At 42.7% G+C, this 23262-nt stretch overlaps 1 protein-coding gene across 1 annotated transcript in view; it reads right to left on the bottom strand.

Moving 5' to 3' along the window:
* The window catches only part of LOC311590602 (IQCJ-SCHIP1 readthrough transcript protein), a 735649-nt gene that overhangs the window by 561096 nt on the left and 151291 nt on the right, over positions 1-23262 (bottom strand). Inside the window, exons 3-4 of the mRNA XM_084769751.1 lie at positions 18525-18605; positions 8721-8856 (exon numbers count right to left, since the gene is read on the bottom strand). Of these exons, the coding sequence (XP_084625877.1) occupies positions 8721-8856; positions 18525-18605 (217 nt within the window). The remainder of the gene's footprint in view (positions 1-8720; positions 8857-18524; positions 18606-23262) is intronic.

Raw genomic sequence — 23262 nt, 5'->3', positions numbered from 1 at the left:
AAAGGTATATGTTTAAGGAACTTATGGGAATGCCTATGTTTATTCTGAGCATCGTGCCTATTTTCTATTTCTATTTAGATACATACACTAGTTAAAGATTTTCAGTAACAACTGATAAACTGCAACTAAGTGAACTCAGTAGGATAAAAAGAGGGGGAAGCATGCAAGGGAGGAAAAAGTGGGATGAGGCTAGGGGAGGAATTGCTGAGGAGGGAGTGCAGGTAGAGTTGGTCAAAACACATTAAATGCTTGTATAAAATTATCAATTAAAAAGTCGTCACAAAAATTCTTATTAATACAACACTGAAATAATTAACATATTACATCCTATATAAGCATTTAAAAATAAAAGCAAATGAAAAATAAGGGTGCTATGTATCAGGATAGAAAGTCAGAATATCATTGCATGGAGTGTTTGGATCTCCTTCTTGCAACCTCAAGTTTCCCTAAGGAGTAACTTCCCTCAGAGCCCGTGGACACTCATGACCATCCTTTCTTCCTCTCCATGAGGCGGGAAGGAGTCACTCAGGCTGAAGGACTAGGAACCAGGACCTCTGTGGTCCCGATCTGTCTCCATGCTCAGGAGTCTCTTGACCTTGCTTGTGGGTAAGGCCAGCATCTTTCAGCCAATGTTTTCGATTCTGGAGTCCGTTAATAGGAAGCTCAGTATTGCCTCTGAGTTATAGCCAAGATTCCAATTCTGGTGAGAACTAAATCTCACATTTGGATTTCCCTCTGCTTATCTCCCTTATCTCTCAAGAAAAAGTTTCTAAACCAAGAAGGAAAAAAAGAGCTATCTACTAACTACTGAAAACCCCACCTTCCAATAACATTGTTTTGTTGGCTGGACTTGGTTGGGTTGTGTGTGTGTGTGTGTGTGTGTGTGTGTACATATATATGTGTGTATACATATATACATTACATATATATATGTATGTGTATATATATACTAATTGTATGAGCCAGTCAATATAAGAAGTTTTATGTGCAAACTAACAATAAAACATTAAATTGTATAATATAGTTTATAATATAGGCCTATAAAGAGGGATGCCAAAGTCTTAGCTGAAAGTACTAAGCAATGCAATGCTCAAGTCATATTAATTTTATTATTGAGCCACTTAGGAATTCCAACGCATGTGATTTTTCTTTAACGACTCTCCAACTGAGTTCCAAGGATCAGTTGTAATAAGATAAAATGAACATGGTGTTTTTGTGGAGGTATAAACTTGGGAGTGTGGGGAAGTGCCTAGTTTTGCACATGCAAGTCGGCTGTGACACAGCAATGGAAATCTACAAAGTCCTAGGCCGAGTGAATTGATTATCTCATATCTCTTCCAAGTAACATCTGTTAATAACTATAAAACTATTTCTGGTACCACCTTCTGGAAAATTCTGCTCTGGAAGATATTGTAGCAGTTAGATTTTATTAGTAATAAAATATCCCCAGTTTCTACAGAAGTAACAAAAACAAAATTTGAGTGTCTCCAGCATGTTTGTTACAAGAACTGCCAATCATGCTTAAGGAATTATATGAATTCTCCACGTGTACAGGTTGTAAAGTTTGCTTGGTTTAGTGGTGATCACTATGTCCCAGTGTCCTAGTGAAGTGGCCTAGCACATAATAGCCACCCAGATATTTACAGAAAGAGTGAATGAAATTTAAAGAAGTAGACCTAATCCAGGATATGAGCAACTCTGCCCTCTGGTCCCACCAAAGATGTCTCATTTATAATAGTAAACCAAGGGAACCCAAGGTCCAAAATGTTTCCAAGAAAAGTAGCTACAAGAGTTGAATTCATCCCACTTCTCTTTGGACCCTGGCACTTTCTTCATTCTCATAAAATGAACACAGTGATCTGGTGTGATCCGGTACAGTGGTAATGAGGGTGCAGTGTGGGTCTAAGACAAAGACCTGCCATATTCTCTCACTTAAGCTATAAAGCACAGACAAAACTAAGCAAGGACAAATGCCAGGTCAGCACTTGAGGAAACTACAACAAAACAAGATGTCTTTCTTACTATGTTTATCAAAGGCAAGGTACCTGTTAACTAGTGCTCTGCATCCACACATAGGCCTCTACATAAGCTTTTGGTACCAAAGGCATCTCCATTATATATTAGGAGAGTAAAGGAATCAGTGAGCAATGAAGTCACAATTCTGCACATCAGTCAAGGTTTAGTGTTAGAAATTTAAATTTTTTATTTATTTTTTATTTTTTAAATATCAGTTTTTAAATTTAGAATTTATTACTATTATTATTAATTATTATTATCATACTCATCATTGTTATTATTTGTATGTATGTTTTGCCTGCATATATAAGCATCTGTGAACCACATACATGCCTGGCACCTGTGGAAACCAGAAGAGGCCCACCGTATAGGTGCTAAAAATCAAACCCAGGTCCTCTAGAAGAGCAGCCAGTATGTTTAAACAGTCAACAACCTCTCCAGCCTCATATCATTTTATCATTTTTAACATTAAAATATAATCGCATCATATCTACACTTCTTTTTCTCCTTCAAATTCCCCTCAGGCCCCCTTCTATATCGTTTTTTCTTAGTTATTATTGCTGTGTGTATGTGTGGTTTCATAAATATACAAATACAACCTGCTAAGTCAGTTTAGCATTGCTTGTATTTAAATGAGTTCAGTGTTGAGCACTAGGTGTTGGATAACCAATTAGCGGTTCCCTCATCCCCAGGGAAGACTAACTCTCCACTTTTCAGCTGTTATTTCTTGTCTGTGGAGCTTTGTCCAGGGGTGAGGCCCCATGGAAATCTCTCCTTCTGTGTTAGCATGTCTACTAGTGTTGTCACTGTTCATGGCTTGTTTAAGCAGCCATAGTGTTGAAGTATTATGGGTGTATCTTCCTGTTATATGTAGGAGACAAAAATCTCACAGCAAATTATCTGGTTCTCTGGCTCTTACAATGTTTATTTAATTTTTGTTGCTGTGTTGTTGTTGTTGTTGTTGTTTGTTTGCTTGCTTGCTTATTTTTAGTTTTTTTTTTTTTTTTTGAGACAAGGTTTCTTTGCGAAGTCTTGCCTGTCCTGGACTCTCTTTGTAGGCCAGGCTGGCCTCGAACTCACAGTGACTCACCTGCCTCTGCCTCCTAACTGCTGGGATGAAAGGTGTGTGCCACTATGCCCAGCTCTTGCTCGTTTAAAAAAAAAAAACATCCCAGGGGAAAAATAATTTCGAACAACAAATTAAGGAATATTGTGGAAAGGAATCTGTATTATGAATAAATAAATAAGAAGTGTGTGAAGACATTTTTAGACAAAAGTATCTTTTTGCACACTGTAACACATTTTTATACATTATTAAAATCATTTACGAAACCCTGAAAGTTTACTTTTGATCACTCAGGTTTAAAGAGAACTGTATTAGCTCCTATGTAAATAAGAATTCTTTCTTTTTTCATATGGTTACTCTATTCTCTGTGTTGTTTGTGGGTCGGAGACACAGGGTGGAAGATAGATTTCGGGTACCGAAACACTAAGACTTAAGGGGCCTAAATTTGTAACAGCCTATAACTCGCCTTGACCTGCATATTTAGGCTGTTGAATTATTCAGTGCACATGCACACACGGCTTGCATTCTCTGCAATTACAACACTTGAGCTTGTATTGGAAAGGGTCACTGCAAAGCGTCTCTTAGGGCCCGTGTTCCCTCCCTCTGCGTGGGTATGACTCGTCTATAAACCCCTTTAGTCACCATATTTCTCCTGGTGTATTTAAAGTCCACAGGTTAGAGATCCAAAATGAGTAATAAGACTTGAGTAGATCTGACTTCAGGGGGGTATCATTGACTTTTTGGAGTATTTGGAAAGCTTTGGTGGGTCTAATGGTCACCAGCTGGGGAATGTCTAGCTACTCTTGCTAAAAGCTAGGGCCGCTGAGCAATTGCCAGTATTAAAAAAGAGCTGACAACCTTTTTCCCCCAGTATGAATGAGGCACTAGGACCTTCGGGTGGTTCAAACCTCTTCTAACTTGCTCACAACTCTAATCCCACTGCTTGGGACTGAGGTGATTCCTTGGGACTGGGCTTCTGCAGTTGCTCGGTTGGAGCTTATCTCTCATTCCTGTGGACAAGGCTCTTCCAGTCCTCTGGAAAGAGGAGTATGATCTGCAAACCCTTTGCTATGCATGAACTCTGGTCTCTCAGGAAATGCCCACTAACACCGAAGCACAGACTCAAAATTTTCTTCATTCTCAGAAATTCAAAGTCTTTGGTCAGAATGACACTGAAATACATGCTTAATGATATATATGCATGTATATATTTGTATATGTAGGTACATACACACACGCACACACACACACATACACATGTTCTTTCACGTTCTTTCTAGGACAAGCTGATTCTGATGGATTAAATTGGAGAATCTCAAACAGGTGTTGGGCTGCAATCAGTAGCAAGTCAAAAAGAACTTCCTCTCTGTAGTGTGCAAATTTTCCACAGTGCTATGAGAAAAGTGCACTGAATATTACCAAGATCAGATTTGACTGGATTTTGAGAGCAAGGGCCCAAGGGCTGAGCTAGGTTTCACAGAGGGCATGCCGCTTCATCTTCGTAGCAATGCGAGTCCACCTGTGAGGTGGGGGTTACTTCCAGCTGCAGACGAAGGAGGTCTTCCCTCGGAAAGAGTGGGGTAACTCTGTTTTAGTCACATGATTTTTATCATGCCAACCTCTCAGTCCCTGTGCCACGCTACCTCTTACAGGCAGGAAGACAAGATGAGACCCATCGCGAGGAAGTGGCCATGGCTATAAGGGCAGGAAGTATCTTGGCAACCAACTTAAGGCAGATGAGACTAAAAACTTCTCCTAAGACCTCAGAGAGTTTTCTGACTTTGTCTGCAGGAATACATGCTAGCGATTTCTAAACCGGTTACCAGTCTCAGAATCTGTACCTTATTAGACAGAATACAAAGCATTTAGAACTGAGAACTAGGTGTATGTTTAACATGGGGCTGTGACTAATAGAAAGAGCACACTGCTGTTCTTGCAAAATAATGCATGTTTTTGAGGCAGAAACATTAACTTTTTCTCACCCTGACACCTACAATTTCCATTCCCCAATAACAGTTGCTCTTCATGTTTCTTATTTCTAAACCAAAACTTTCCAGTTACCACATGATACACTACAGTACGAGGGCACTTAATATGCAAATTGCTAACATAACTTAATATTATCTTCCCTCCTGTTGCTCTTTAATTTGGCGCTGAACAGCTGAGGTTTGAGATTTTAATCAAAGAGCATGGAACAAGGCAATTTATAAAATCAAATGGGTTTTTCCAATTGTTTTATTCAGTGTTTAGAGCTATCAAATTGTAGTCTTATAAAAGCATCTGCTGATTGCTCTTCCTCTGGCTTGACCATGCCTTAATGCAGGCTTGTATTCAAGTGATGTGAAATAGTGGAAGAGAGAATCGTGTAAGCTCCAGGGTGTAACCCAAGGGTGGTTACTGAATGCAGTAACACATGGACAGTATGGGCATGTGACAGTCCAACCCTTAAGCTGAAGCCAAGAGCATGTGTTTCAACGCGACTGCTATTACGTATTTTAAAGCAGGTGTATTCTGAGAACTTTATCAACCACTGTGTTCTGCCCAAGCACAAGCGGAAGTATTCAGAAGCACCATTTTTCAAGTCAGGGGGAGGATTCAGTTGGACCAAGGAGCCTGGCTTCCCATGTATTGCATGCCTGGGACCAAACAGGAAGATACTGTAGCTACAACAATGTGAAGAGCTGGCTCAAGAGAAAAGATAGTTAGTTGATCAAATTCAAGAAAACCGAATGGTCAAGGCAGTAACGGTAAGAAGCTCAGAAAGATGGAAGAGAAGCACACGGCAGGCCCAAGGAACTCTCCAGGGTGGCCACAGTAGTGGACTTGGGCTGGAGGCTTCAAAAAGTAAAGAACAGATAACATAATGTGACTTGATTCAGATAACATAATGTGACTTGATTACAAACAGCCAGATGGTTTGAAGCACCAAATCTCTGAAAGATTTTGTTAGTCGATTGATGACCTCCTGTCTTTAAGACAGGTTTAGTTCACATTGTACCAGGGGCCACCTTATACCCTGCATAAACGTGAACCCCACTCACAGTGAGCAGGGAAACCAAGCCTCCCAATACAGACCTCCTAAGAGGATATGGGAGGAAGTGTGTCTCAATGTAAGCCAGAATAAATCCACTTTATTTCCATGTGGGCTACAAGTCCCAAAAGATATAAAGATAAAATTTCTATAAGGGACCCTGCTACAATGGTAATCATGGAATATAAAGGAACATTTCTCCAGTTGTATTGACTTCAAACCACTAAGCACAGATTAAAAAAAAAATATTCCTTGTAGGATAGGGATGTAGCTCAATGGTAGAATACTTGTAGAGCCCACGTAGGCTTGATGCCCAACACTGAGAGAATACAATTAAGTCTTGGATATTTGCCTTCCTGACTGCCTGGAGGCCTGGAAACAGTTCAACTTCTAATTTTGCTTATGTCATATTTTACATATATCTTTTATGTCTTATTTTTGTACATTTGGTATCACATGACTGCCATCACGAGTATCAAAGTCACTAATATAATCCATGACCTCTATTAGAACTCTGATCAAGTTCTGCTTGCTTTCTGATAGCAGATGGCAATGATGGTTTTTTAGCATGTTTGACTCCTACCTACATTTTGTAGAAGTCCAGAGACCTCTTCGTCCTTCACCCCTCAGAGCTAAGAGATGATGATAAGAGAGACTATCAGGCCGGACACACCTTATGAAAAAGCCAATTGACAGGAAGAAGTTTGCACAAGGCAAGCTCCTCTCTTAGGAAAGTTCTCAGGGAACTGAGGATATAGGGCGAGTTAAAGAACTCAACAGCACAAACAGACACAAATAAACAGGATGACCCACAGGTGCAGGAGACCAGCCATTTACTCAAGGGTCTACCAAAACACTTGATGTGCTTGGAATGAAGGAGTGAGACAGGGGAAACGTGAGGCTAAGACACATTCTAAGATTTCAACAGCTCCCAAAGGCTGAAGGACACACACACACACACACACACACACACACACACACACACACACACACACACACACACACAATGGGGTCACCAGATTCTGCATGATGGCTAATTGCCCTGAATTAGGACCTTTAGAGCAGTGGTTCTCGACCTTTCTAATGCTGCGATTTATTTTTGTTGCTACTTCATAACTGTAATTTGGCTACCATTGTGAACAGTAATGTAAATATTTTTGGAAATAAAGGTTTGCTGCAGATGGAGAACCACTGCTTTGGAAAATACAGGGTCAGTGAATCCAAACCCCTAATTCACAGTCAAAATGATTTCTGGAATCGAGTTTCCGTCCTTCAAATACAATCTTCACAATCATTTAATTGCATTTTTCTATTGGCACTCACAGCAAAGGCATCCTAAGTGCTCAATTCTCACTTTCTTTTTTACTCATAAATCAAGCACTGCCCAGCTTGGCCGGCCCCCATTTTCCAATGTGGTTCACAGGCGCCCTCTAGTGACAGGAAGGCCAGTCACCGCAAGCTGTTTCTCCAAATGTCCAGTTCTGGGGTCAATTAGAAACAGATCTGCCTTTTCTACTTCCACAGCTGTAAAACCAGCTTATTATTTCTTTTAAAACAAACAAACAAAAAATAAACAGCTCATATCTAGCTAAAACTATTAGATAATATGCCAAGCCATGTAGTCTTCTGAACACATTTCAAAGAAAGTAACATTTGCCTGATCTCATTATATGACTGAAAAAGCATGCCAGCAAAGTAGAGGAAGAATTAAAAAAAAAAAAAAAATATATATATATATATATATATATATATATATATATATATATATACATTAAACAATCACCTCATCCCATCTTTTTGTCATTTCAATGACTACTTATAAATAAATTATCACAATGGCGAAACTCACTGATCTCCGGTTTACCAGCACCTAATGATCAATTTCCTCCCACACTGAGTGCTTATAAAACACAGGCTTGTAGCAGATATTCCATAAGGAATAATCCATAACCCTGTACTAGAAAGTTCTTAAACTGGTGGTCAGCGAGAGAACTGCAGAGTGAAGAACCATGTTTCTCTTTTAAATCTTAATAGTTGACATCACTTAAAACTCTGGACTTCAGGCATCTCCTGGAGAGCTGTGCCTGCCAACATCTGGCCTGCACCTACACATAGCAGTAAGTTTCTCAGAGCCCTGGCAGCAGCCCTTTCGTGAGGGGCCTGAGGAACCCATTTAGCTACGGACACACAACCCATATCAACCGTTTCAGTTTGTGATCACATTTAATTTTTCCGGCAAAATTTCTCTTCATATTCCCGACATCGGAGCTGACTCTCAAACCACTGGAGGAGCACCACGCAAGCGCATCCCAGAGGAAGCACGCCGTAAGAGAAAGGCAGAGGGGGTCGCACACACCTCCATGATAGAGAAGCGAGATGGCACAAAATCCCCTCCCTGTGGATGCAATCAAGTTCATTTGGGGCTCATGAATCTTAGTTCTAGGATGACAAGAGCCTCGCCGTGGGCTCCCGTGTAGGAAATAAGCAACAAAGACCCACCCCCCGCCTACCATCACAAACCACGGTCACGATCTTTTCTTGGAACCAGAGCTTCGGCTATCCATAGCCGTGCAAGCCAGTGCAAACAAGCTGACAGGGGACACTCACGGGTGTGCTGCTGTCGGAGAAGGTGTTCATGCTGACCGAACTGCTCAGCTTGTCTGAAGAGACAGAGGGCGGGGACGGGCTCCTCTTTTCCAGGGGGTCCTGTCTCTGCAAGTACTCTCGCCATGCTCGCTGAATGCTGCAGAAAAAAAAAAAACCAGCAAAGTGTCACTGCCAGTCATCACCCACAGACTCAGAAGGGCACAGGGGGGGGGGGGGGGTCGGGGCCGAGGGGGTGGGGATTGGCTTTAGAGATGGAGAAACTGCTTCAAGAACAACCACTTGGGCTGTAGCTCCTCCATTTTGGCCACCAAGACCAGATTTCAAAGTAAAATAAAAGAGCAAAAACCAATTGGCTTGTCTTTCTCAGACTTAAGTAGGCTAACTCAGCCTTAAAAGGTCAGTTTAGACACAGGGGAAAGCCCCCCGCATCAGTCAAAGTCGGACTGGTTCGCACACTACATGTTCTTGATTTATGGGGCACCAAATCTTTCAGTTTCTCATCGTTGAGAAGAACGAGCTGGCTGCTGATTATATACTCATTCGTTCCATGCATGATCATAGAGGGTCCACTCCATGCGCCGTTTCTGGGATTGCACTCGCACAGACCTCAAGGTGAAGGGTGTCATTCACAACATAGGGCCAGATGCAGTGGTCTGGTGGCCCTGATATGGTGACAAGATCACAAGAACATTGCAGCCATTTGCTTGACATACTTCAGAAGAGACACAGGTAGTAAAGAAATACCTGAAAGTGTCCTGTGCCTTTTATGACACTAAAGTAATAGGTCATTAGGTGACTCTTTGGTTCGGTTTGGTTTTGGTGGGGTTTTCTGCTTTGTTTTGTTTTGTTTGGGGGGTTGTTTTGTTTGTTTGTTTTTGGGACAGGGTTTCTCTGTGTAGTCCTGACTGCCCTGGAACCAGACCAGGCTGGCCTTGATTGAAGAAATCTGCCTGCCTCTGCGTCCTGAGATTAGGGGCCTGCACCACGACACCCAGTCTTTTTTTTTTCTTTTGAGCCTGTGCTTAATATTAGAAAAAAAAAACTTTCTGGAAAATGAGCACCTGCTCTGTTCCTGTGTGAAAGCTTAAGAACTTTTCGTGCATCTCTGGCTCCAATCTCAAGCTTTAACACCTGTGAGTTTGTGAGTGGTCGGTGTATGTTCTGGAGCTTTTCCTGGGTACTTGGATGTGCATGCCAACTTCCAGGATGCAGCACTCTAAGGTCATAAGATAGCTGTATCTGCCACGGCCTCTGTTAGACTCCTAGAAGCACCAGACCTTCCACTCTTCTTTCCTATAAACTGAATCATTAAAGTTATTGGCATATGAATAAACTGATACCTCTTCCTGGAAGACCATCACTTCTCAACAGCCAGAGGTTATAAAGAGCAAAGCACACCATCATATTATCGATGTCGAATTGTTTTCGTAATTAATTAAGGCTTTGTGAGTCACAATGCTCAAGTAAAATTCCAGAAGGTACTGTGAAAACAATGCCTTGGAGTTGAGGGCCAAATCCCTGAAGCCAGGAAGCTGAATCACAGGGGCTGATGCTTACAGGCCAGATCCCTCTTCTAGGTCCTTGGTCTATGTTCGAAAGAAAGATCGTTAAGTCCTGTGGTGGTTTGAATAGGAATGACTCTCATAGACTCATATATTTGAATGCTTGGTTACCAGGGAGTGGCACTATTAGGTGGTCTGGCCTGTTGCTGGACTCTTCACTACTTTATGAGTTCTTATTTCTACCGCCATTGTTTACCCCTTTCCCTTCCATCCCCCCAACATTAGGTAGGAGAGAAAGAAGGCTAGAGAGGAAATGGGGGCATTGATGTCTTTAGACTACTTCCTGTTGATTAGGGGTGTCGAGTTCGTTGGGGCGATTTTAATGCTTGTCATCAAGATATCTCCAACCAATAACCAGCAAACAGTGACCCAGCAAACAGTAAACAGCAGCAGCAACCAGTAGCAGCAGCATCAGGAACAACAGAAGCTCTACCACTCTTGGGGCTCTTGGATTTATACCTTCTCAAGAGTTCCCAGAATTCCAAACATCATACACTTTCTACAACTGGCAAAAATAAAAAAAATAAAAATTAAAAATAAAAATTAAAAAAACACCCCTATCAGGACATGAGGCAAATCATAGTCTGCTTCTGTGGACAATGTGAAACAGCCCCATATCATACACCTGAGACTAAAGCAAAAACATATTCCCAAAACATGTCTATGTTTAAAAAAACCAACCAAACAAACAAAAGCCCCAAAATTCTCACTACAGTGGCCTTGTTGGATGAAGTGTGTCATTCGGGGTAGGGTTTGAGGTTTCAAATGTTCAAGCCAGGCCCAGTGTCTCTCTCTGTCTTCCTGCTGCCTGCTAAGCCAGATGTAGAACTCTTGGCTCCTTCTCCAGCGCCATGGCTGCCTGCACACTGCCATGTTGCCTACCATGATAATAATGGATTAACCCTCTGAACCTATAAGTCAGCTTCACGTAAGTGTTTCCCTTTGTAAGAGTTCCTTTATATGTTATCTCTTTGTAGCAATAAAACCATAAGATAAGGGTCCCTCACATAGAGCTCAGTCCTTCCCAAGGCAAGCTCTGACTCTGTTCTGAATGATTACAGGTCACTGTTTTATTCCTTACTGCTTGAACAAAGTGGGTCCTCAATTTTTCCTTAGGTTTAAGATGTTTAAATCCTACAGAGGAGTGGTCGCCTCATTGTTTCTTCTGGGACATACTTTATTGTATAGCTGAAAACTATTGGAAACTACTAGTGAATCACATGATCTGAAGTTTTGGGAGACTTCAGTACACTTCAGTAGCACTTTGGATAAACCTAATCATTTAAGTCTCAAAAAAGATGTTGCCTTTTTTAAAAAGTGAAAACTTAAAAAATATATCGATGGCCCATATAATATCCAAGAGTTTTTAAGATTCTAAGGCACCCTTCTATATAAAGAAAAGAGAGGAAAAACACAAGCAGATGTTAAGAAAATAAAAGTGTGCCATTTGAAATTTGTTAAACTTTAGCATGCTGAACACCAGGGGGCGGTACAACTCAACAGGAGACTCAAACAATGTTGAACAAACCCAAAGTGAGGGGTTTGCAAAAGTGAACTTGGTTAAACATCCCCTCTTCCATCTTGATTTTCTGGAATTCTGAGGATGACATACTAATTTTTCTTATATCAGAGATTAAGAAAGCAGGGTTCATTTCTTAGAAGTGGATAGATAACTTCTTTCATAAAAAAATTACTGTAACAATAGTTAATATCTTTGAATAGTATAAAAATACACAGTAAAGTATTTAATATTTTAACTGTACATTAAAATATCTCTATGCCACTTTTAATTCCTTAATACACATTATTTTATTTTTGAGCAGATGATTTGTAGCTATTGTGCATATAATACAAAAACAGTTGTATGTAGTTAAAAGCATATTGCCCTATTATTCTTGATCTTGGTAATTGTAATTTTAAAGACTACATTGCAGACTGGATAATGCCTTTAAGCTTATTTCAGAGGTTAAAAATAACAAGCCATTTGTGCCAAATTAGACTATTACAATAAATTATAACATTATTATTTTTAATGATCTCTGGGCCTGAGAAAAGTGTTTTTATCCAACACTACTTATTCACCTTAAACTACACTTCCAACATGACCTTCAAACAGTAAAGTGTTCCAATATCAAGTATGGTTAATATCATCTTTAAGTGCTGGAAAGGGGATTAAAGAACCTAGACATGCCTCACCCACTAGTCATGCACCCTGTTAGCTCTACCACAGTCCCAACTCAGGAATCTCTCTTATGATGCAGTGTATTGACATTTCTATTTTTAAAATATCTATTTTTAAAATATCTGGGAGGGAGGGAGGAATGGGAGGATACAAGGGAGGGGATAACCATTGAGATGTAATATGAATAAATTAATAAAATAAAAATTTTTTAAAAAGAAAAAAATGTTTCACTGTACCAGAAAAAAAAATCTATTTATTTTTAAAATATCTAAAATCTATGCTACCATATAATGCTTTAAAAAACTGGTTAAAAGAAGGGACTGTATCTTGTTACTCCTATATAATTTGTAGCAGAAGTTGAACATTTTTTTGAAGTCTTTTTTTTTTTTTTTTTTTTTTTTTTTGGCTATCAGTTCTTATTTCTTGTTTCTTGTGTGATTTGCTGCTTCTGACCTTAGTTGGTCTATTTCCATGTTTTACAACAGAAGGCTGAGAGTGGACACCATCCTCACTGACACCTGACAGCCTGACACCTGAGAGTGGAAGCGAGGACTTTGATAGGAGGGCTGAGATGCCCAGGGAAGGCTGCAGGGAGATCTGGGATTTGAGTTGCATCCAAAGGGTGGATTAGGGATGAAAGAAAAGGCAGGAAGAAGAGGATAATATCAGGCTGCAGGCGGGTATCAGCTACAGGTGGCGTAGCTAACAGGCTGTGAAGACAGCTCTCCCACAGGTTACATAGTTTGGAGAAATTGAATTTTAATTCTGTAACGCTCTTCTCCTCAGGAAGATAAGAGTTCTGATATGAGGTACGTAGGGAGCCAGGAGTCCAACACTGAGGAGAGATCCCCCAAGATGGTATTAAACACTGAGAGCAAAGCCCATCAGACCGTTTCTCTTTCCCAGAGAGTCCAATTTCCTCACACAAGACTTAACCGCCCCCTGCCCCCCCCCCCCCCCCCCCGCCCCGAGCAATGATCACCTGCATATACGCATCACTGGCCTCTAGTTCCGGGATAATGGTGAGTGGCTGATTAACAAACGCATTTTTCTAACGTCTTGTTCCAGAACTAGCTTAAAGAAAAGGTTCTATCTCACGAAGAGGAAGTGTGTTTGGCATGCTAGATGTTCTTGCCTGGTTTTACTTCTCATTATTTGTGGCCTTAAGCAAAATGCTAAACACTGTGGCCTACATTTTGCTCAACCACAACAGGGGCAAAATAATAAATTCTCTCTAACCCTTTCAAGAGGTCAACCGGTAAGATACGCACATCATTTTTAGCTCCACACTTGACAAACAGAGCAGGTCTGGAGAAGCTATTATTATTACTTAAGAAAACAAAAGACATAGCAAACACTTTGAAGTCATGTGCAAATGGGACATCAGTGTGCTATTTTGGCTTCCTAAAAATCCCACAGGCTTTGCTTTAAGTACCAGGTAGACATAGAAACATGTTTGGAAAAGATGCATATGTGTAGGGAAGATTAAGTAGGCGAAACATTTTTCTCTGATGCTTTCCCAGAAAGGTTATTATGACCCTGAGAGGGAAGGCATGCAAGGGAGGACAGAGGCTGCCAGGGTCCCAAATGCCACAAGGTAGGTGAGAGCTGGGCTGGAGTTTGACTCTAGTGGCTGATATTCCAAAGATTGTGCTTCCAACCACTCTTCCCACAGATCTCCTAGGAACTACGCTTTTGGTTACAGCCATGCTTTGGTTGCTGTGATAAAACACTGATTAAAAGCAACTCTGGGGTATCAAGTCTCTTCTTGGTAACCTGCTGTCCTTCCTCTGAGTGCCACCAGGTCTCCCCCTCCAGGGGACATGGTCAAAGGTGAGGCACCAGAGTATGTGAGAAAGTAATATCCCACTCTCCACTCTACTGTGGAGAGTGTTCTGTCCATTGGCTAGATCTGGGTAGGGGTTTAAGGTTTACCGCCTGTATTGTCCTTGGCTGGTGCCTTAGTTTGAGCGGGACCCCTGGGCCCAAATCTGCCTATCATAATGTTCTACTTGTAGGCTTCTAGGACCCTCTGGAACATATACAGGGGGAGGTAATCCCCCTCAGGAACAGTCATAGGGGAGGGGAATAAGGGGAAAATGGGAGGGAGGGAAGAATGGGAGGATACAAGGGATGGGATAACCATTGAGATGTAACAAGAATAAATTAATAAAGGAGAAAAAATGCAAAAAAAAAAAAAGCAACTCTGGGAGAAAGGGGTTTAATTTCACCTTATTGGTCCTTCATGGAGAGAAGCCAGAACAGGGGCTCAAGGGAGGAACCCGGAAGCAAGGGCCGAAGCAGAGAGTGGGGAGAGTGCTGCTTACCGGCTTGCTCCTCCTGGCTTCTTTAGTTTGATTTCTGTAACTCAAGTCCACCTGCCAAAGTGTGGCCCCACCCACAGTGAACCGGGCCTTCTGGTATCACTCATTAATCAAGAAAACGCTCCTGCAAACACCCTCAGGCCACGTGATGGATGGAGGTGACTCCTCCACTGAGGTTCACTCTTCCATGGAGGCTCTAGCTGCATCCGTTAATATAAGATAGCACAAGCAGGGGGATATTGTGCCTTTACAATGCCATCGGCAAAGCTTCCTATGAAATATCGTCACAAAATCTGAAAGTTCAACAGGTGGTGCTTTGTTTTTGTTGTTGTTGTTTGTTTGTTTGTTTTGTTCTGTTTTGTTTACTTTGCAAGCTATCAAAATTTGTCAACTATATTTTAAATTTTAAAATGTATTAATGTTCAATCCATCTGTATGTTGTTCTATCAGAACATAGTCTCAAAGCATAAGTAATGGCTGGAATTGGAAGGTGTGTTTTGATGTGCATCACCTGTAAACTATGACCTAGACATGAAAGATGATGCTCTAGGGGCTGAGAGGAGGCTCATCTTCCCACAGGGCACCGACACTCATTTGTTGCACACACTCCTGGCCAGACCATTCTAGCCTCCACTCAGAGCCTGCTCAGGTCCCCTCCCCAAGCTGGGCCAGCATCCTTCATCAACATGCTTTCATTAGACTAGATGGTCTGATGGAGGCTTGCCTCTACCTGATGTGTGGGGAGCCTGCCTTTCACTTCCCCCACATGCCTTCCATAATTGTGTGTGATCCTGGTTATTTTCTCATCTTGATACAGTCCATTGATCGTCCAAGTCTAAAACTCAGAATGACCTCTTACTTGTTTGCGAGCCAGGCAGCATGCCTTTGCCAACATTTTACAAACCGCCTCCCCATTTTGTCACCTATTCCCCATCTTTCTTGTGACTTTGCCCTACCATATGACTATTGTACTGTTTTCCAAATGCTTTCCTTTTCACAATATCCTGGGTGTGAGGAGCTAACTGAGGGGATCTTGTTCTGCCCCACATCACATGCTGGGGGGGTCACACTTAGTCAGTCACACAGGATGGATTGCCCACATGGAGAGAAGTCCTCTTCTTGTTTGTCTTTTGCATTTGGAGATCTACCTTCCAAGGTCTCTCGCTGCCTTTGATGCCCAGGACTGTTTATCGCCTGTGCTGGAGCCTACCATGCCAATTTATCAGGGAAGAGGCAGAAGTCTCCAGAGGAGTAGATTTTAAGATAAAATGACCCCTTCTCTTCTCTTTCATCAGGAGAAGAAAGATATTTATGCTGTCACCACCAACAGAGGTCCAAGGCCCTAAGACAAAGCCTGTGACATTGGAGGGTGACCCTAAGAGCTCAGACAAAGGGCACCTCGATGTTAGCTCTCTCTATGCCTGAGCATTGTCTCCTGGGAAGCAAGGATGGATGTGCTCTCCTCTGTAAAGATACCAAGGCTTGGGAGGAAGGTTGCCACAAAAGACATCCCCAGAAGAGCAAGAGGCACAACCAGTGAGGTGGTGCAGTCTTCTTGTAGTGAGGGCTTGTGGGAGGCCCCGTGTCCTCAACCTCCAGGAATCCATGCCTTGGAGCCACCTTAAAGGAGACAGCTGCCTAGAAGCCTGAGTGACATCTTTGGCAAGAAACCTGGACAGCCACAGGGAGTAAACTGTCCCAGTGTGTATGTGGGACAGTCTGCAGCAGAGAGGAGAATAGAGAAGGAGGTGAGAACAGAGGGGGTGAAGGTGCAGGCTATGTGATGTGTGCTCTCTGTCTGTGTCTCTGCCCCACCCACCCCCTTCTCTCTCTGTCTCTCTCTGTCTCTGTCTGTCTCTGTCTCTCTCTCTCTCTCTGTCTCTCTCTCTCTGTCTCTGTCTCTCTCTGTCTCTCTGTCTCTGTCTCTGTCTCTGTCTCTCTCTCTCTCTCTCTCTCTCTCTCTCTCTCTCTCTCTCTCTGTGTGTGTGTGTGTGTGTGTGTGTGTGTGTGTGTGTAAGGGAGATGTGCAACCTGCCCTGGGAGTTAAGAATTTAATAACCAGATTAGACAGAACTCACTGAGCTGGAGGAAACTCTCTGATAGGACACAAATTCCATTATTGGGCAAGATTAAGTTCTTTCCCCTCATCCCCCTGGAAATGGGGTTCAGACTTATTAGGGGAGATAAAAAGCATTCATTTATACTTCACTGAGCTGAGACTCCTCCATCAAACCAGCAAACACAGAATCATAAAGCCTCGGCTCTCTCAGCTAGCTAGACTCACAAACCCAGAGGTTTTTTTTTTTTTCCTTCTCTATTTATTCCTCCCGTTGGCACCCATTCCTCTGCCTTGATATATTGGAGATGATGAAAACTTTTCTTAAAAGACCAGGCCATTTTTCTAACTTAATTCTACCACTCAATGATGCACTCTCATTTTTTTCCCCACACAGCAACTTCCCTTTGCAGCAGCTTTTCGTTTAACAGGGCTCATCTTAATGAGACTGCTAACAATCATCCGGCAACCCGTGCTCACACGCCGGCATGTTCTGCAGTGAAAGTGACCCTGGCTTGCATAATGCAATTCAATATCGAGATTAATTCCAGCCAGGATGTGAGGCACAGAACTTCCTAGCGGGGTACCTGGCTGGTTCAGAGGCTGTGTCTGGCTTACCACGGAGGGAAGGCTGGATGCTCACACTGTGGCAATCTTCTTAAGGATGTGTAAGGCTGGTACAAATTGTAGTGGTGTGAATGGCTATTTTCTTCACTCAGCAGGACATTATAAACCTACCATTCCATTCCGGTTTAAATCCTTAATCCAGCAATGACATACTGTTCGGAGATGCGCTGCCTCCGCAAGCCACGCCCCCCCCCCCCCCCACACACAGGCACCCTTCTTCAGAGAGACTTCCTCTCTGCAAATGATCTATCCGTAGTCCTCAAGTTCAAACATGTATGAGCTCTACGGGGTGCTAAACTTCTTAGAGTTTTAATAGGAGTAGGGAGGAGGTGGGGGAGGGGAGGACTGTGTATACCCGCACTGGCTATTCTTGTGCCTCTGAGATAGACTCGGAACCGGGGGAGAGTCACAGAAATCAGTTGTGAATGGAATACTCTGGTGACTACTAAAGAGATTCTGGTAGCTTCTTTTTCTAGTGAAAATACCTTTACTGGGCTGATAACTTGCTCTATCGTAGGGTTTGTTTTCACTTCGGGCCTCACCAGCTTCATTTTATTAATGTGGCAGCGTAGTTAGCGCTATCTCGTTGTGGTAACCACTTACGACAGGAGGCAGGGCTTGCATGGTTCTTTCTTGGGAGGGGCTATGCAGAAGCATCACTCCCTTTGTAGGAACAGGAGAGGTGAGGGTCATTTTTCTCAGCATTGGAGGTGAGAATGGGAACAGGATGAAAAGCTTGCTTTAAAATGCAGTGTTTGTGCATGCATGCAAAGTGATAAAAACGACTTGAAAGGAAAAGCAAAAACAGTGAGCGAATATTCCATAACAAACTTCCTCCCGTTGCCCAGTAGATGGCGGTGTGGGCCAAAAGCATCTCTGTTGCTGCTTAGGCCCTGGATGAAGCAGTAGCACACAAAGGTGAAATAAAGAAATGCATGATTCTGTTTCACAGCACTCCAAGTGTGTTCACAAGCGCGCGCGCGCACACACACACACACACACACACACACACTTGCAGTACTATCTGCTTCATGTAACTTTGTAGTGACTTACATTTTCACCTTTGATTCCAAGGGCTGGAGGCTAAGGGGATATTTTTCAATGTTATTCTCCACATCCATAGCCAGCTGGTGACTAGAAAGAAAAATAATGTGTCAATGCAGCGTGATACAGAAAGTCACTGTTTACAATAATAACACTTCTAACTTACACAGTTTTGGAATAGGTGATATAGACGGAACAAAATCCTGCAAGCAGGCAGTGAGTGACATCACTCTAGAGAGAAACCGCTGCATTCTGTGCTGCCTTTTTTTGCCCATCTCTGCTATTCAACTAAACATTTGCAGATAAAACATGAAAATGCCTCTTTTGTAGAAATAAAGAAGAAAGGTGAGGCCCTTCCTGGAGGGGTAAGACCCAAGGGAAATGGTGCATGCCTTGCAATGACTGGGTATTTGTAGAGAATTTGTTTGCTTGAAACCTGGCCCGCCCCCGCCCCTCTTTTCTTTGAGACAGGGTTTCTATATATAGATCTGACTATCCTAGAACTGACTTTATAGACCAGGCTGGCCTCGAACTCAGAGATCTGCCTGCTGTAGAGAGCTTAGTTTAGCCCCTTACTTTCCTCTTATTTCTACCCCTTATTCATCTCTAAAGATGCCACTGCCAAGGAGCTTTCCCCTTGCATCCTGTAAGCTGGTTCTGAGCTCCCACTGTGAATGAAACATGAACTGTGAGCCACATGGCCACCGCTTCTTGTAGATATAGTGGTCTCTCACTGGCCAGCGTGAATGTTGTCCTTGTCTGGGTTTTAAAGACTGGATAAGAAATTGAGAGTGAAATAATATAAAGCATAAAACAGAGGTAGAAGTAGAAAAAAATCAAAGGCTATTTCTTTCAGAGATAAGGAGTAATTTAGCAGAAGTGAATGATAAATGGGGAAAGATACAAAGAAATAATAAGCAGGAAGAGGAAGATCTTGTGGTCATATTGTAATTAGGAAATTAGAAGCTGGGTGTGGTCCATCTCACACTGCAGAGAACTGCACCGACACTGTGTCTTGCTACTCGCTCCCTGCAAGACACTGGCTGGAAGATCTGGTCTCACACTTGAGACACTTACTCTGATTCAGTGCAGCTCAGAGGCCAGGCCTTTTGTAGCACTGTCCAGGATCCATGCCTCTTGTGCTGGCTAGATGTCGGTCAGCTGGGCACAAAGCTAGAGTCATATGGGGAGAGGGAACCTCAACAGAGAAAATGCTTCCTGTAGGCAAGTCTGTAGGGGCATTTTCTTTCTTGATTATTGATTAACGTGGAAGGGTCCAGCCCACTGTGGGCAGCACCACCCCTAAGGAAGGAGTCATGGGAGTTATAAGAAAGGTAACTGACCATGAGCCTGGAAGTAAGCCAGTAAACAGCATTCCTCTATGGCTAGCGTTTTTGCTTGAGCCCCGGACTCCAGGTTTTTTGACTTAAGCTTCTGTCTCATTTCCTCTAGAAAGGAATGGTTAGCTATGAGTTGAAATGAACCCTTTTCTCCCTGAGTTGTTTTTAGTCGGTGCCTTATAACAGCAGCAGAAAAATCAAACTATAATATTAGTCATAGAGTGCATGCAAGGTGTGTGTGTGTGTGTGTGTGTGTGTGTGTGTGTGTAGAACAAAAAACTTATGCCATACTTTGATATCTTTGTGTGTTTAGGCATCTTCAAAGGCCAGTGGGGACCTACCAAGCTGTAACAAGCCAGTTACAGTGCAGTACGAAAGCCAAAGCTGCAGGGAAGCAAAGGATTTAGAGCAAGGAGTCTGGGCAGGATGTTCAAGACTGATGCAGGGGACTTATTGCAGAAAAGTTGGCCACACGGTGAGCCCTGAGATTGTCTACTGGAAAAAACTGTTTCTAATTATGGTGTGGCTCAGCCCTAGCACACACCTTAATCCAAGAGTTTTCTGTAAACAGGATTAAATAAAGTTAACCCTAAGTCAAGAGTCGGAGCAAGCATCCAGTTGACAGAAGTGAACATGGGGGAAGAAAACATAGATCAAAAGGAAGTCTGGAGGACAGAGAGAGACATGCAGGAAGTAGAAAGGAGGGACTTTCAGTTTGAGGGTTTTTAAAGACAGCAGGGAGAAGAAGAAGGGGCTTTTTCCATCTGGGACATTGGCTGAGTAGGAAGGTCTTTGCCTCTCTGAGCTAGCAGGCTTTCACCTCAGCATCTGGCGCCAGAGTCTTTATTGGAAAAATCGAACATTTTGGGATTTTCTTTCTTTATAACAACAAGGGTGACCAGGGAAAGTGAGATAAACTCATTAGAAAGCGACATAAATTAATGAGAAGCATGACTGAGACAGCAGGAAAGAACAGAGTCATGTAAGGAGGAAAGCATCCCAGAGCTAGCCTATTAGGGTCACTTGAGTAGTCTTTCCTTTAGCCCCTAGTGGAAAAACTTGACAAGGCCAATAAATTCTATATGGCCACTAGGTGGCGCCATGAGCCCGAAAAAGTTCTGCTGTTGCTTGGCCTGATTGTTGAGGGGTAGGAAACTATTTCTGCCCCTTGTGTGGCACTGGTAGTCAGGATGTGCTGTTAACTCTTCGCTGTTCAGCCATGTGTGTCCCAGAAATTACTCAAAGCATGGGGTCAAAACGGTGAGAACACCAACCACAACCCCCCTGCCCCCCTCATCCTTTCAGTCTGGAAGGTGTGCCTAATGTGTATAATTGTGTGTGTGGCTGATGCTATTAAAGAGGAAACCTAAACAGACCCAATGCAAGGTAAATGAGCATACAAAGACTCACTTCACGATCACGTGATCTTATAGGCAGCAACCTTACAACAAAGTTTGAGTCTGTTAAGCATAGCAAATTGGCAGAGTACTTTGGCAATATAGGCAACATGACCTGCAACAAGCGAAGGAAGCAACAGCAACATTCACAACAGAAAATGGCAAACATCTATTGGCTTAAACTGACTAGCACTGGTCACCAATGATTTCCTGTGGTTATTCAAGTCATGACAGGTCAGTGAAATGGTGGGGCATACAGCCACAAGTCTCCTACCAGAGACAGAGCCTAGTTCAATAACAACAAAAAAAAGAAAGGCACTCAGCTAATAAGTAAGTATCATAAACAGTAGACTCCCAAGAGGCCTCCTAATTAATAGCATTTGATGGGTGATCTCCACCGACCGAAATCTGCCAATCCGCCAATCGAAGCCAGATTAAAGGTATAAAAAGGGCAGGTTTATTTGGGAACTGAGGCTCCTGAGCGAGTTCAGCAGCCAGAGGAAGTTGCACCCCAGCTATGGCAGTCAGGGGTTTGTAAGGATTGCTGGACTTGGGGAGCTGGTGGCTCCAAGGGAGGGCTTGGAGTATCCCCAGAAATGCTAAGAATATGCAGAGGCTTTCCTTCTAGGGGGCAGGGTTGGAGAGAGCAGTGGGATTTAACAGACCATGTGGGGGAAGGGGAGGGCAACCGGAGATGCCAACGGAACAGCATTACCAATTACTTGTCTCTATTTTTTGGACACTTGCCAGCCTCTATTGTACCTGTGTGTATGTGTGTGTATATATGTGTGCTCATCTGTGCACACAGACACAGTATGGAGTTGTAGCTTCCCTGCCCTTCACACTGACTGTCTACCACAAACTCCTGTTGAGCATTTGGAATAAATGTAATGTTCCAAGGGGGAATAACCGATCAACTGCTACGACACAATGATCCCTTAACTTACGGTCATTTTGAATAGCAGAGGTGATTTACACCTGTGCCTAAGTCAGCTACAGCTGCAATGAAATGCCTGATCTGCTCACTCAAAGCACCCCGGGCTTTTTTTTTTTTTTCAATCAACTCTGACAGCTTGCAAGGACATAGTCCTACCTGGAAGCAAACCAGGAAACTCTTCCAGCAATCTATGCAAATGTATGAAGAAATCCATGTAAATGTTGGGTCTGGTGCCCATTGCATTTGTTTTCTCTCTGCCATTGACAACCAGGAAACCGGGCGGTTTCACTTGACCTTTCTCCTGCATGGAAGGACTTGTGCCTGTCTGTGTGCTTTGAAGGGAGCCAGTTCCCGTGCCTAGAATCCCCCACTTTCACAGGACAACACAACAAACCTGTAAGACCAGACAGGTTATTCTCAACCACTTTTAGCTTTCCTGGCTTTCCGGATAGCACAAGAGTAAGCTGGTGTTGGGGGTGGGGTGGGGTGAAGACCCTACATACTTCTCAATTGTTCACATGTCTTCCTGAGATCAGAGAGCTGGGGGATTTACATGGTGGTGGTAACGGGAGATTTAATATGGAGCTGTGGTCAATTAGCAAGGGGGAAAAAAAAAACAACTTTTGGAGTTTATTTCCTACATTTAAATCAATAATGAAAAACAGACACAGCCATGTTGAATAGATGAATGGGCTACTCATCACAGAAACAGTGTACCCTCAGAGAACATAGCTGCTCATGGAGTTTACTAATTGCAAAGACTAATAAGCATCTACCCACTGATCTTCACACCAGCTCCTCCTCAGAGCCACTTGAACAGAGCCGTGAGATGCCACCTCCAGGGCCCCAGATTTAGTTTGACTGGGGTGGGGCTTCAGCCAGGACATTTTCTGTAAGATAACTCTAAATAGCCAGGAGAAAGAAATATAACATAGACCTAATGTCATTACAGCATTCAGAGAAGAAAAAAAAAATCTTTCCCGAATGAGCTAAAATCATCACTATTATTGTTTAGGCGTAGCCAGTGAAAGTGTTGATAGGAAAGGATTAACTTTTTAAAATTTAAGTTTATT

Source organism: Acomys minous (genome assembly GCF_964271855.1).
Source record: "Acomys minous genome assembly, chromosome: 19".
Classification (NCBI taxonomy): Eukaryota; Metazoa; Chordata; class Mammalia; order Rodentia; family Muridae; genus Acomys; species Acomys minous.
The sequence above is the reverse complement of the archived record's forward strand: the minus strand, read 5'-3'. Positions and strand labels throughout refer to the sequence as shown.